The 13,930-nt window shown below is 43.0% G+C and overlaps 1 protein-coding gene across 30 annotated transcripts in view; it reads right to left on the bottom strand.

Moving 5' to 3' along the window:
• The window catches only part of TMEM74B (transmembrane protein 74B), a 45,680-nt gene extending 43,220 nt beyond the window's left edge, over positions 1–2,460 (bottom strand). For 17 of the 30 annotated variants that reach the window (XR_012326248.1, XR_012326246.1, XR_012326247.1 and 14 more), the window contains exon 1: positions 1,765–2,419. Coding sequence is in view for 4 of the 30 variants with exons in the window: in XM_019950897.3 (XP_019806456.2) it covers positions 1,765–2,011 (247 nt within the window). In the remaining 26 variants the exon portion in view is untranslated. Of the gene's footprint in view, positions 1–1,764 lie in introns of all 30 variants that reach the window. The other 13 variants (XR_012326251.1, XR_012326253.1, XM_073792825.1 and 10 more) reach the window with 7 other exon arrangements.
• Between the last annotated feature and the right edge of the window lie 11,470 nt (positions 2,461–13,930).

Genomic DNA, 13,930 nt, shown 5'->3' with positions numbered 1-13,930 from the left:
GCCAGGCAGTGAAATGTGTCCCTTCTGCCCACAGCCCATTGGCTAGAGTTAGTCACGTGGTCTGTCCCAGCGTGGGGGCTGGGAAATGTGAGGAGTGGATGGAGAGTCTGGTGAACACCTCCATGTCAGACACATCCTCCATTCTCTCTCAACAGACCAGCTTCCTCAGCGTGTCAGAGTGGGTCCTCATCAGTCTCCACCACTGTGCGCACTACGAGTGCGGACCCCCAGGCCCACCCATGCCTGCTGAACCAGAGCCTCTGAATTGGGGTCGGGGGATTGAGTTTCCACAGCCCCCACTCCCCCAAGGGAAGTCTGAGAACCGGGGCTGGGGGCTGTTCTGCCATCTGTCCTAGCTCCTAGCTTCAGTTTCCTTTAACTATGTCTGGGCTTTACTTTGTCTTCTTTCTGCATATTTTCATTGTCCACTCCCACTGCTAAAGATAGCACTCTCCTGTTATTTCTCTCTGTCAAAGTCTAGAGAGAGGTCTAAAAACAACAAATGCTGGAGAGGGTGTGGAGGAAAGGGAACCCTCTTGCACTGTTGGTGGGAATGTAAATTGATACAGCCACTATGGAGAACAGTATGGAGGTTCCTTACAAAACTAAAAATAGAATTACCATATGATCCAGCAATCCCACTACTGGGCATATACCCAGAGAAAACCATAATTCAAAAAGACACATGAACCCCAAATTTCACTGCAGCACTATTTACAATAGCCAGGTTATGGAAGCAACCTAAATGCCCATTGACAGATGAATGGATAAGGAAGATGTGGTACGTAAATACAATGGAATATTACTCAGCCATAAAAAGGAATGAAAATGGGTCATTTGTAGAGATGTGGATGAATCTATAGACTCATACAGAGTGAAGTAAGTTAGAAAGAGAAAAACAAATATCATATATGTGTGGAACCTAGATATATGTTCCATATATATATATATATATATATATATGGAACACATATATATGGAACCTAGAAAAATGGTACAGATGAACTGGTTTGCAGGGCAGAAATAGAGACACAGATGTAGAGAACAAATGTATGGACACCAAGAGGGGTAAGCGGCGGGGTGGTGGTTGTGGTGGTGTGATGAATTGGGCAATTGGGATTGACATGTAAACACTGATGTGTATAAAATTGATGACTAATAAGAACCTGCTGTATAAAAAATAAATAAAATAAAATTCAAAAAAAAAGTTTAGAGAGAGGGAATCTGATGGATCAGCTCAGCCTTTGACATCTGAACACATCATAGGTGGTTGGTATAAGGTAGGTTTGTTTTCTCCTCCCCCTCCTCTTCTTCTACCTCTTCTCCTTCATCATCATCGTCAATACACAGGTAATACAATGTAATGATTAAGAGTGAGGGCCTTGACACCAGGCTGTCTGGGTTTGAATCCCAGTTCTGCTACTTATTAGCTCTGTGACGTTAAGCAAATAACATAAATTTTCTTGCCTCTCTTTGCTCCTCCATAAAGCAGGGATACCACAGAAATTACCTCATACAGCTATTGAGCAAATGCAGTGAGTCAACATGGTCCTGGCACATCAATCTTAGCTATTATAATTAATAATAACAGCTACCATTTTAAAGCTCAGGATAGTGTAGTGGCTGTAAGTACAGCCTGTAGCCTCACTGCCAGTCTTTGAATCCTAGCTCTACCATTTACTCATTGTGTGGGCTTGGGCAAGTCATTAAACTCTCTGTGCCTCAGTTTCACCATCTATAGAATGGGAATAATAATGTACCTACCTCCTGAGGATGATGTGAAGAACAATGAGTTAATACATGCAAAACGTGATTGGAACCAAGATGGTGGAGTAGAAGGACGTGTTCTCGCTCCCTCTTGCAAGAGCACCAGGATCACAACTAGATGCTGGACAATCATCAACAGGAAGACACTGGAACTCACCAAAAACGATACCCCACGTCCAAGGACAAAGGAGAAACCACAGTGAGACAGTAGGAGGGGCACAACCACAGTAAAATCAAGTCCCATAACTGTTGGGTTGGTGACTCACAGACTGGAGAACACTTATACCACAGAAGTTCACCCACTGGAGTGAAGGTTCTGAGCCCCACGTCAGGCTTCCCAACCTGGGGGTCCAGCAACAGGAGGATGAATTCCTAGAGAATCAGACTTTGAAGGCTAGTGGGAATTGATTGCAGGACTTCGACAGGACTGGGGGAAACAGAGACTCCACACTTAGAGGGCACACACAAAGTGGTGTGCACATTGGGACCCAGGGGAGAATGAACCACACCTACCTGCTAGTGTTGGAGGGTCTCCTGCAGAGGAGGGGGCTGGCTGTGGCCCACCGTGGGGACAAGGACACTGGCAGCAGAACTTCTGGGAAGTATTCCTTGGCGTGAGCCCTCCAGGAGTCGCCATTAGCTCCACCAAAGAGTCCAGGTAGGCTCCAGTGTCGGGTTGCCTCAGGCCAAACAACCAAACAAACAACCTGGGTGGGGAACCCAGCCCCACCCATCAGCAGTCAAGCGGATTAAAGTTTTACTGAGCTCCGCCCACCAGAGCAACAGTCAGCTCTACCCACCACCAGTCCCTCCCATCAGGAAACTTGCATAAGCCTCTTAGATAGCCTCATCCACCAGAGGGCAGACAGCAGAAGCAAGAAGAACTACAACCCTGCAGCCTGTGGAAAAAAAACCACATTCACAGAAAGATAGACAAGATGAAAAGGCAGAGGGAGGGACAGATGAAGGAACAAGATACCAGATGAAGGACCAAGATAAACCCCCAGAAAAACAACTAAATGAAGTGGAGATAGGCAACCTTCCAGAAAAAGAATTCAGAATAATGATAGTGAAGATGATCCAGGACCTCGGAAAAAGAATGGAGGCAAAGATCGAGAAGATGCAAGAAATGTTTAACAAAGACCTAGAAGAATTAAAGAACAAACAAACAGAGATGAACAATACAATAACTAAATGAAAACTACACTGGAAGGAATCAATAGCAGAATAACAGAGGCAGAAGAACGGATAAGTGACCTGGAAGACAGAATGGTGGAATTCACTGCTGCAGAACAAAATAAAGAAAAAGGAATGTAAAGAAATGAAGACAGCCTAAGAGACCTCTGGGACAACATTAAATGCAACAACATTCGCATTATAGGGGTCCCAGAAGGAGAAGAGAGAGAGAAAGGACCAGAGAAAATGTTTGAAGAGATTATAGTCGAAAACTACCCTAACATGGGAAAGGAAATAGCCACCCAAGTCTAGGAAGTGCAGAGAGTCCCATACAGGATAAACCCAAGGAGAAACACATTGAGACACATAGTAATCAAACTAGCAAAATTGAAGACAAAGAAAAATTATTAAAAGCAGCAAGGGAAAAATGACAAATAACATACAAGGGAACTCCCATAAGGTTAACAGCTGATTTCTCAGCAGAAACTGTACAAGCCAGAAGGGAGTGGCATGATATACTTAAAGTGATGAAAGGGAAGAACCTACAACCAAAATTACTCTACCTGGCAAGGATCTCATTCAGATTTGATGGAGAAATCAAAAGCTTTACAGACAAGCAAAAGCTAAGAGAATTCAGCACCACCAAACCAGCTCTACAACAAATACTAAAGGAACTTCTCTAAGTGGGAAACACAAGAGAAGAAAGGACCTACAAAAACAAACCCAAAACAATTAAGAAAATGGTCATAGGAACACACATATCAATAATTACCCTAAAAGCGAATGGATTAAATGCTCCAAACAAAAGACACAGGCTTGCTGAATGGATACAAAAACAAGATCCATATATATGCTGTCTACAAGAGACCCACTTCAGACCTAGGGACACATTCACACTGAAAGTGAGGGGATGGAAAAAGATATTCCATGCAAATGGAAATTAAAAGAAAGCTGGAGTAGCAATACTCATATCAGATAAAATAGACTTTAAAATACAGAATGTTACAAGAGACAAGGAAGGACACTACATAATGAACAGGGGATCAATCCAAGAAGAAGATATAACAATTATAAATATATATGCACCCAACATAAGAGCACCTCAAAACATAAGGCAACTGCTAACAGCTGTAAAAGAGGAAATTGACAGTAATGCAATAATAGTGCGGGACTTTAACACCTCACTTACACCAATGGACAGATCATCCAAAATGAAAATAAATAAGGAAACAAAAGCTTTAAATGACACAATAGACCAGATAGATTTAATTGATATTTATAGGACATTCCATCCAAAAGCAGCAGATTACACTTCTCAAGTGCGCCCGGAACATTCTTCAGGGTAGATTACATCTTGTGTCACAAATCAAGCTTCAGTAAATTTAAAGAGTTGAAATCATATCAAGCATCTTTTCTGACCACAACACTATGAGATTAGAAATGAATTACAGGGGAAAAAATGTAAAAAACACAAACACATGGAGGCTAAACACTACATTACTAAATAACCAAGAGATCACTGAAGAAATCAAAGAGGAAATCAAAAAATATCTAGAGACAAATGACAATGAAAATACAACAATCCAAAACCTATGGGATGCAGCAAAAGCAGTTCTAAGAGGGAAGTTTATAGCTATACAAGCCTACTTCAAGAAACAAGAAAAATCTCAAATAAACAATCTAACCTTACACCTAAAGGAACTAGAGAAAGAAGAATAAACAAAACCCAAAGTTAGCAGAAGGAAAGAAATCATAAAGATCAGAGCAGAAATAAATGAAAGAGAAAATAAGGAAACAATAGCAAAGATCAATAAAACTAAAAGCTGGTTCTTTGAGAAGATAAACAATATTGATAAACCATTAGCCAGACTCATCAAGAAAAAGAGGGAGAGTACTTAAATCAATAAAATTAGAAATGAAAAAGGAGAAGGTACAACAGACACTGCAGAAATACAAAGCATCCTAAGAGATTACTACAAGCAACTGTATGCCAATAAAATGGACAACCTGGAAGAAATGGACAAATTCTTAGAAAGGTATAACCTCCCAAGACTGAGCCAGGAAGAAATAGATAATATGAACAGACGAATCACAAGTAATGAAATTGAAACTGTGATTAAAAATCTTCCAACAAACAGAAGTCCGGGACCAGATGGCTTCACAGGTGAATTCTATCAAACACTTAGAGAAGAGCTAACAGCCATCCTTCTGAAACTCTTCCAAAAAACTGTGGAGGAAGGAACACTCCCAAACTCATTCTATGAGGCCACCATCACCCTGATACCAAAACCAGACTAAGATACTACAAAAAAAGAAAATTACAGACCAATATCACTGATGAATATAGATGCAAAAATCCTCAACAAAATACTAGCACACAGAATCCAACAACACATTAAAAGGATCATACACCATGATCAAGTGGGATTTATCCCAGGGATGCAAGGATTCTTCAATACATGCAAATCAATCAATGTGATACACCATATTAACAAATTGAAGGAGAAAAACCATATGATCATCTCAATAGATGCAGAAAAATCTTTTGACAAAATTCAACACCCATTTATGATAAAACCTCTCCAGAAAGTGGGCATAGAGGGAACCTACCTCAACATAATGAAGGTCATATACAACAAACCCACAGCAAACATCATCCTCAATGGTGAAAAACTGAAAGCATTTCCTCTAAAATCAGAGGACAAGTGGACAAGTATGTCCACTCTCGCCACTATTATTCAATATAGTTTTGGAAGTCCTAGCCACAGCAATCATAGAAGAAAAAGAAATAAAAAGAATACAAATTGGAAAAGAAGAACTAAAACAGTCACTATTTGCAGATACCATGATACTATACGTAGAGAATCCTAAAGATACCACCAGAAAACTACTAGAGCTAATCAATGAATTTGGTAAAGTTGCAGTATACAAAATTAATGCACAGAAATCTCTTGCATTCCTATACACTAATGATGAAAAATCTGAAAGATAAATTAGGGAAACACTCCCATTTACCATTGCAACAAAAAAAATAAAATTCCTAGGAATAAACCTACCTAGGGAGACAAAAGACCTGTATGCAGAAAACTATAAGACACTGACGAAAGGAATTAAAGATGATACCAACAGATGGAGAGATATACCATGTTGTTGGATTGGAAGAATCAGTACTGTGAAAATGACCATACTACCCAAAGCAATCTACAGATTCAATGCAATCCCTACCAAATTACCAATGGCATTTTTTACAGAACTATAACAAAAAATCTTAAAATTTGTATGGAAACACAAAAGACCCCGAGTAGCCAAAGCAGTCTTGAGGGAAAAAAATGGAGCTGGAGGAATCAGACTCCCTGACTTCAGACTATACTAAAAAGCTACAGTAATCGAGACAATATGGTACTGGCACCAAAACAGAAACATAGATCAATGGAACAAGATAGCAAGCCCAGAGATAAACCCATGCATCTATGGTCAACTAATCTATGACAAAGGAGGCAAGGATATACAATGGAGAAAAGACAGTCTCTTCAATAAGCGGTGCTGGGAAGACTGGACAGGTACATGTAAAAGAATGAAATTAGAACACTCCCTAACACCATACACAAGAATATACTCCAAATGGATTAAAGACCTAAATGTAAGACTGGACGCTATAAAACTCTTAGAGGAAAACATAGGAAGAACACTCTTTGACATAAATCACAGCAAGATCTTTTTTGATCCACCTCCTAGAGTAATGGAAATAAAAACAAAAATAAACAAATGGGACCTAATGAAACTTCAAAGCTTTTACACAGCAAAGGAAACCATAAACAACACGAAAAGCCAACCCTCAGACTGGGAGAAAATATTTGCAAACGAATCAAGGGACAAAGGAGTAATCTCCAAAATATATAAACAGCTCATGCATCTCAATATTAAAAAAACAAACAACCCAATCCAAAAACGGGCAGAAGACCTAAATAGACATTTCTCCAAAGAAATCATATAGATGGCCAAGAAGCACATGCAAAGCTGCTCAACATCACTAATTATTAGAGAAATGCAAATCAAAACTACAATGAGGTATCAGCTCACACCAGTTAAAATGGACATCATCAGAAAATCTACGAACAATAAATGCTGGAGAGGGTGTGGAGGAAAGGGAACCCTCTTGCACTGTTGGTGGGAATGTAAATTGATACAGCCCCTATGGAGAACAGTATGGAGGTTCCTTAAAAAGATAAAAAAAGAACTACCATATGACCCAGCAATGCCCTCTGGGCATATATCCAGAGAAAACCATAATTCAAAAAGGCACATGCACTCCAATGTTCATTGCAGCACTGTTTACAATAGCCAGGTCATGGAAGCAACCTAAATGCCCATTGACAGACCAATGGATAAAGAAGATGTGGTACATATATACAATGGAATATTATTCAGCCATAAAAAGGAACGAAATTGGGTCATTTGTTGAGACGTGGATGGATCTAGAGACTGTCATACAGAGTGAAGTGAGAAAGAGAAAAACAAGTATCGTATATTAACACATATATGTGGAACCTAGAAAAATGGTACAGATGAACTGGTTTGTGGAGCAGAAATTGAGACACAGATGTAGAGAACAAACATGGACACCAAGGGGGGAAAGCCGTGGGGGGTTGTTGGTGGTGGTGTGATGAATTGGGAGATTGGGATTGACATGTATATACTGATGTGTATAAAATTGATGACTAATAAGAACCTGCTGTATAAAAAATATATATATGTATATATATTATTCAAGTCATCCAGTGATGGAATGACCCAGTTGATTGTATGACTGATTTGACCAATAACAGAGTGATGTGAGTAAAAAAAAATATATATATATATATTTTTAATATATATATGCTTACACCAAAAAAAAAAGCATACACTGTACATCTGCTCTAACCATTAAAGAAAAGTGTGCATTGTCCAGAAGTAAACAACGTCTGTTTTGAAGAGAGAGATAAATACCTCCCTTCCTGGAACATCAATGCTAATACTCCTTTGATGATAAGACTCTCTTCACAGGTGCCAAGGCCAGGCTGATTTGCTGTGTACGTGCTCATCTGTCTTCTTTGAAATTTTGAAGGAATGTATCCTGTAATGTTTGATGTTGTTTGCTCTGACAAGATACAAAACTGTGCTAAAAACCATGCTTCTTTGGAACAATGCCTCAGAGCTATCTGAGAGACTGTCTCCTTGGCTATAGTCCTCAGTTTGGCTCAAATAAAACTCTTTTCTGGTCCCATTTAAAAAAATACATGCAAAATGTTTTCAGCAGAGCCTGCCATCTAATAAGGGCTGTGTGTGTGCCATGTAAACTATTCATTTTTATTACCAATTATCTACCCTAACTACCAGCACCATAAGAAACATTGTAAAGATACTGTTGCTGTGAACCCACTCAACAGCTCTGCAAGGGTGATATTACAGATATCAGATGAAGAAATTGAGCTTTAGTGGAGCTAAGTGGCCCAAAATAACACACTGAGTAAATCTTAGATCTATCTTCTGCCTAAGCAGACCTCTGACCCACAGCATGATGGTGCTCTTCCAATCAGCAGCAGTGGAGGGAGGGGTGCCGTGGGAAAGAGGATGCAGAGATGCTGGGTTCACATGCCCCCCTACCAACCCCTCCACTCTTTCTGGCAGAGTCTGAGGCAAGACAGTCTCTGTATGTGTGAAAGGAACTCAAAGACATCTCTAGACAACACCATCTGGAATCACCATGGTTGGTGAGTAGGTCTAGAGTCGGGGTGTCTCCAGTAGCGTGCCCCCTTCCCTGCCTCCAGCATATCTTGAACCCAGTTCATAGGTGGGGTTTCTGCCCTGCCTCTGCCCCATGGTCGCAGTTCCGCTCCTGTTTCACTGGACCAAAATCGAGGTGTGGGCCAGGCTGCACTCCCTTTGGAAGCTCTAGGGGATAATCTGTTCTTGACCTTGTCTAGCTTCTGGTGGCTGCTGGTACTCTGATTTGAAGCCACACCCATGCCTTCTGCTCTGTGTAAAATCTCCCTTTGTCTTCCTCTTACTGAGGATACATGCGATTGTATTTAGGGTGCACCTGATAATCCAGGATAATCTCCCCATCTCAAGATCCTTAATTTAATCACATCTGCAAAGGAGGACCCCCCCCCCCTTTGCCACATAAAGTAACATTCACAAGCTCCAGGGATTAGGATGTAGGGGTCATTTTTCCACCTACCACAGTAGGTGATCAACAAAAAGGAATTTTCTTCTCATTCCTGCTGGAAATCATTCTCTTATGATTTATGTATTTATATAATTTATATAATTTATAAAATCATGTACTTATAATACCTAATACAGTGTAAATGCTATGTAAATAGTTGCCACTGTGTGGCAAATTTAAGTTTCGCTTTTTGGAAATTTCTGGAATTTTTTTTCAAATATTTTTGCTGAGGTTGATTGAAACCACGGATGCAGAGCCTGTGGATACGGAGGGCCTACTATACTACTTTTATTACCATCTACAGGCCATTTCTTCTGTAAGACATTGCTAGGGCAGAAATGCTAAGTAAGGCATGACCCAACACAATGAGATCATACAACACTCAAATTCCCTCATGGACATACTCGCTGTTTACAGTTCGCCATATCCCTACAAACATAGGACTTTGATGTCTTCTAGTTTGTGCAATTCCTATTAGAAAGGAAGAAAAAATGTGCAGTGCATTTATAATTGTATAGGCTGCACTGCCAAATATACTTCTGCTTTTTTTTTTTTTTTTTTTTTTTTTGCGGTAGGCGGGCCTCTCACTGCTGTGGCCTCTCCGGTTGCGGAGCACAGGCTCCGGACGCGCAGGCCCAGCGGCCATGGCCCACGGGCCCAGCCGCTCCGCGGCATGTGGGATCCTCCCGGTCCGGGGCACGAACCCGCGTCTCCTGCATCGGCAGGCGGACCCTCAACCACTGCGCCACCAGGGAAGCCCCTATACTTCTGCTTTTAACCAGCCTTTGTGGGGAGCCAAATCCTCTGCATATAGTTTAATACATCTGATGATCAGAAGAATTTTCTGTAGATTAGCTCTAGCACTGTATGTTCCAAATCTTGTTCCACCCATTTTGCACTGATGCTGGGCAATGATACAACATGTGGCCCTGCACCTTCCTGTCACAGTGCAGGGTGAGTCAGCACAGTGGACAATAGGGATATTCCTGGAAGCCATTCCTACACTGAGACGGACAGCAATGACACAACTAAAGATGAAAGGGGCTGTGAACTGTATAAATTGATCCTTCTTGTCCTAATCTGTTCAGGCTGCTATAACAAACTACCATAGACTGGGTGGCTAAACAACAAACATTTGTTTCTCACAGTTCTGGAGGCTGGGAAGTCCAAGATCAAGTTGCCAGCAGATTTGGTGTCCGGTGAGAACCTGCTTTCTAGTTCACAGACAGCTGTGTCTTCACAAGGCAGAAAGGTTGAAAGGTCTCCTTTATAAGGGCACTAATCCCATATTATTAACCCATCAGGGTGGAGCCTTCATGACCTAATTACCTCCCAAAGGCCCCATCTCCCAATACCATCACATTGGGGATTAGGATTTCAACATATGAATTTGGAGGGACACAAACATTCAATCCATAACACCTCTGAACCTAAATTAATGTACACCTAACTCAACTCTGCCTTAGCTGCATCCTTCAGGTACTCCATTGCCACAATACAGTATGATAAAGGGAGAGTTGAAAGACATCGATCTTAAAGGATTACCATTAAATATCTTACTTCTGCAATGTTTACAAAAACACACACCCAGGTGAACACACTGCTATGTTTCTCCCAGGGCCTTGGAGGGGCCCATGCAAGCAAGGGCCCTGAAACTGAAGATTCATTGTGGTCAGGATAAATCCACCCATAGGACATGAAGCTAGAATAATAAGTAAGGGGGAGACTATACAGGACCCTGTAGTTGTTAGGAGGGAGTTTGTTTTTATTCTAAGAGCAACAGGAGGACTTAGAGGGCTTTAAAGGGGGGAGACCCTTCTGGCTTCAGTGTGGACAATGGGCTCAAGGAAGGCAAGTGACATGAGGGAGATTGCTGAGAAAGCTGTTGGAGCTTTTCCAGGAGGGAAGTAGCTTAGACCAGGGTAGAGAGGGTAGAGGCAGTGAGAAGTGGATAAAGTCCTATTTGAAGGTGGAGTGATGGGCTTGCTTATGGAGTGATATTAAGGTAGAGGTGAGGTTGGCATCAAGGGCATCTCCCAGATGTCTGCCTGAGTGGTCATTGTGATACCATTCCCTGAGGTGGGAAAAGGGGAGCTAAACCCGAGCTGAATTCTGTCTCTAACATCCCCTACTATGTGACCCTGGACAGGTGGCTTCTCCCTCCAGGCCATTTCCTCATCTCAAAAGGAGGGAAATTACTAACTACCTTGTGAGGTTGTTTGAAGAGTAAATAAGACAACCCATCAGCAAGGAGCCTGGGACCTTATCAATAACCTATATATTGGATGCCATTGTTATTCCAAGATTTATCAGTATTTACTATGAAGTTCAAGGGAGGAAAACAGCCTTTGATCCATATGCTTTTGTATGATTTTTCTTATGTTGTAGCAGTTGGCTTTAGCTATTGAAAGCTGTGATATTCCAGGCAGGAAAATGTTTGCTGTCCCTAAAGTGCTGGTCAACGTGAATGATCTTTTTAACAACAACAATAATGATAGCTAATATTTATTGAGCAGTTATTATTGCTAGGCTCTTTACATGCTTCATCTCACTCATCTCTTACAATACCCTATGGCACAGGTACTTTTATTATCATCATTTCCATTTTACAGATGAGAAAAACTAAGGTTAAAGAGATTTAATAACTCTCCAGGGACCTCCTCGCTCTAAGTGCAAAAGATGAGACATCGTCCTGGTGATGTTCAGAGGCCAAGCAGAGGGGTCAGACATTACCACCCCTCACAATTGTTTTGCAGTGGCTAGTGACCGGGTCGCTGAACAGATAAGCTCCAAGAGCAAGCACCACGCGGGAAACTGCTCTCAGTGTCCCCCATCCCCGCCCCGGTCCGGGTCCCTGTTCCCTGCCCCGCCCTTTGCCCCACCCACTCATGCCGCTGGCCCTTAGCCCCGCCCACCCTGCCGCCCCGCCCTAGGCCTGCCCTGTTCCCCGCCCACTGCCCCGCCTATAGCCCCGTGCCGTCCCCATATGCCCCTCCCCTCGCCCCGCCCCGGTCCACTGCCCCGCCCCTCCCCGCCCTGTAGCCCGGCCGCGCACTCCCAGACGCACAGCAGCTCAGGGCGTGGAGCGCCAGAGATCTAACGCGAGGATCTAGCGACTCCTCCTCCAGCCCCTGTTCGGGCACGCCTCGCTTCAGACCCTGCGCTGGAAGTAGGGCGATGGGCGGGACCCGGGGGCTGGAGGCGGGCTGGATCACGGCGGCCGCGGCCACCCTCATCCCCACACGTGTGCCGCCGGGCTCTTCACCGGCATGAGCCCTGAGGGACCCCGCCTGAGGGGAGGCAATGGGCGCTTGCGGTCACTCCTCAGCCTCGGTGTCCCTCTCTGAGTACCCGGCCTTCAACTCTGAGGAGTCGTGTGTGGAGGGAGCCCTAGGCGTCCGAGCCCTTGGCTCTCGCCGTCTTCTCCTCACACCCCTGCCCCGCTCCCCGACCCCAGCACCTTCCATTCCTCGCCCCTCCCCCCTTCTCTCTTCCTGGAAGGAGCGCCCTCTGTGGCTCTCTCCACCCCCGACGCCACTCGCCCCCAGGGTCCGCTTTCTAACCCTTCCTCCCGCCCTCACTCTCCTCACTGGGACCCTTTTCCACGAATTAAGCCTCCTGCCTGTCTCCTAGTTCCATGTACTATCCTTAGCTTTACTTTGCATGAAGTCAATTCAACCTAGAAATAACTCACAGGACAATGGGGCTTCTGTGGGGGATTTTTTGTGGGGTGAGGTAGGAAAATCAACGTCTCAGGAAAATCAACGTCTCAGGAATAGTAAATCACAGGGTTGTTTTTTTCTTAAAGTTTACTAGTAATCATACACCTGGGAGCAATTGAAAAAGACAAATTGGAATTTATTCTAAAATACCAGACACAGGAGAAAGGAAGAAAGTGGAGCCAAGGCAGGCAGAGGCCACACACATTAAAATCTCTAGCTGTGGGCTTCTCTGGTGGCGCAGTGGTTGAGAGTCCGCCTGCCGATGCAGGGGACACGGGTTCGTGCCCCGGTCCGGGAAGATCCCACATGCCACGGGGCGGCTGGGCCTGTGAGCCATGGCCACTGAACCTGCGTGTAGGGAGCCTGTGCTCCGCAACGGGAGAGGCCACAACAGTGAGAGGCCCGCATACCGCAAAAAAAAAAAATCTCTAGCTGTCCCATTGAGGAATGTGGTTCGGTAGATTGCATAACCTTTATTTTGGGCCCAATGATTTGATTCTTGGGGTGGAAATGGGCATTGATCAAAGGTCATCTAAGTTTTTAATTCCGTGGCTGATTTTGTTTTTGTATTCGCTTTTGTTCAGTTTTCTCTTTTATCAGAACTTTAAGTAGGAAAGAAGTTAAAAAATGGTTCTCTAGTGGCAGTTTAAGATTACCTATATGTAAACAATGACTTGATTCTTCTCTAGAAGTCAGCCAAAGCGTTATGACATTCCTTTGCCTAGTACTGGAGCCTTATGATGTTATTGAGAATAGTACAATTTGTGGAAATGTGCATAATTATTTTGTCTTTAAGTGAAGGTTTTCTTTTACCATTCTTATTTCAAAACATTAAATTGGATTCTTTTTTTTCTTTCCTTCCTCTGATTCTTTTCCTATAGTTTCTTTTCTTTTTTAAAAAAAATTATTTATTTTTTGGTTGTGTTGGGTCTTCATTGCTGTGCGCGGGCTTTCTCTAGTTGCGGCGAGCGGGGGATACTCTTCGTTTCGTTGCAGTGCGTGGGCTTCTCATTGCAGTGGCTTCTCGTGTTGCAGAGCACGGGCTCTAGGCTCATGG

The sequence above is a fragment of the Tursiops truncatus genome, chromosome 15 (assembly GCF_011762595.2).
Source record: "Tursiops truncatus isolate mTurTru1 chromosome 15, mTurTru1.mat.Y, whole genome shotgun sequence".
Classification (NCBI taxonomy): Eukaryota; Metazoa; Chordata; class Mammalia; order Artiodactyla; family Delphinidae; genus Tursiops; species Tursiops truncatus.
Note: the sequence above shows the minus strand (reverse complement) of the source record. Positions and strands in the feature narration are given on the sequence as shown.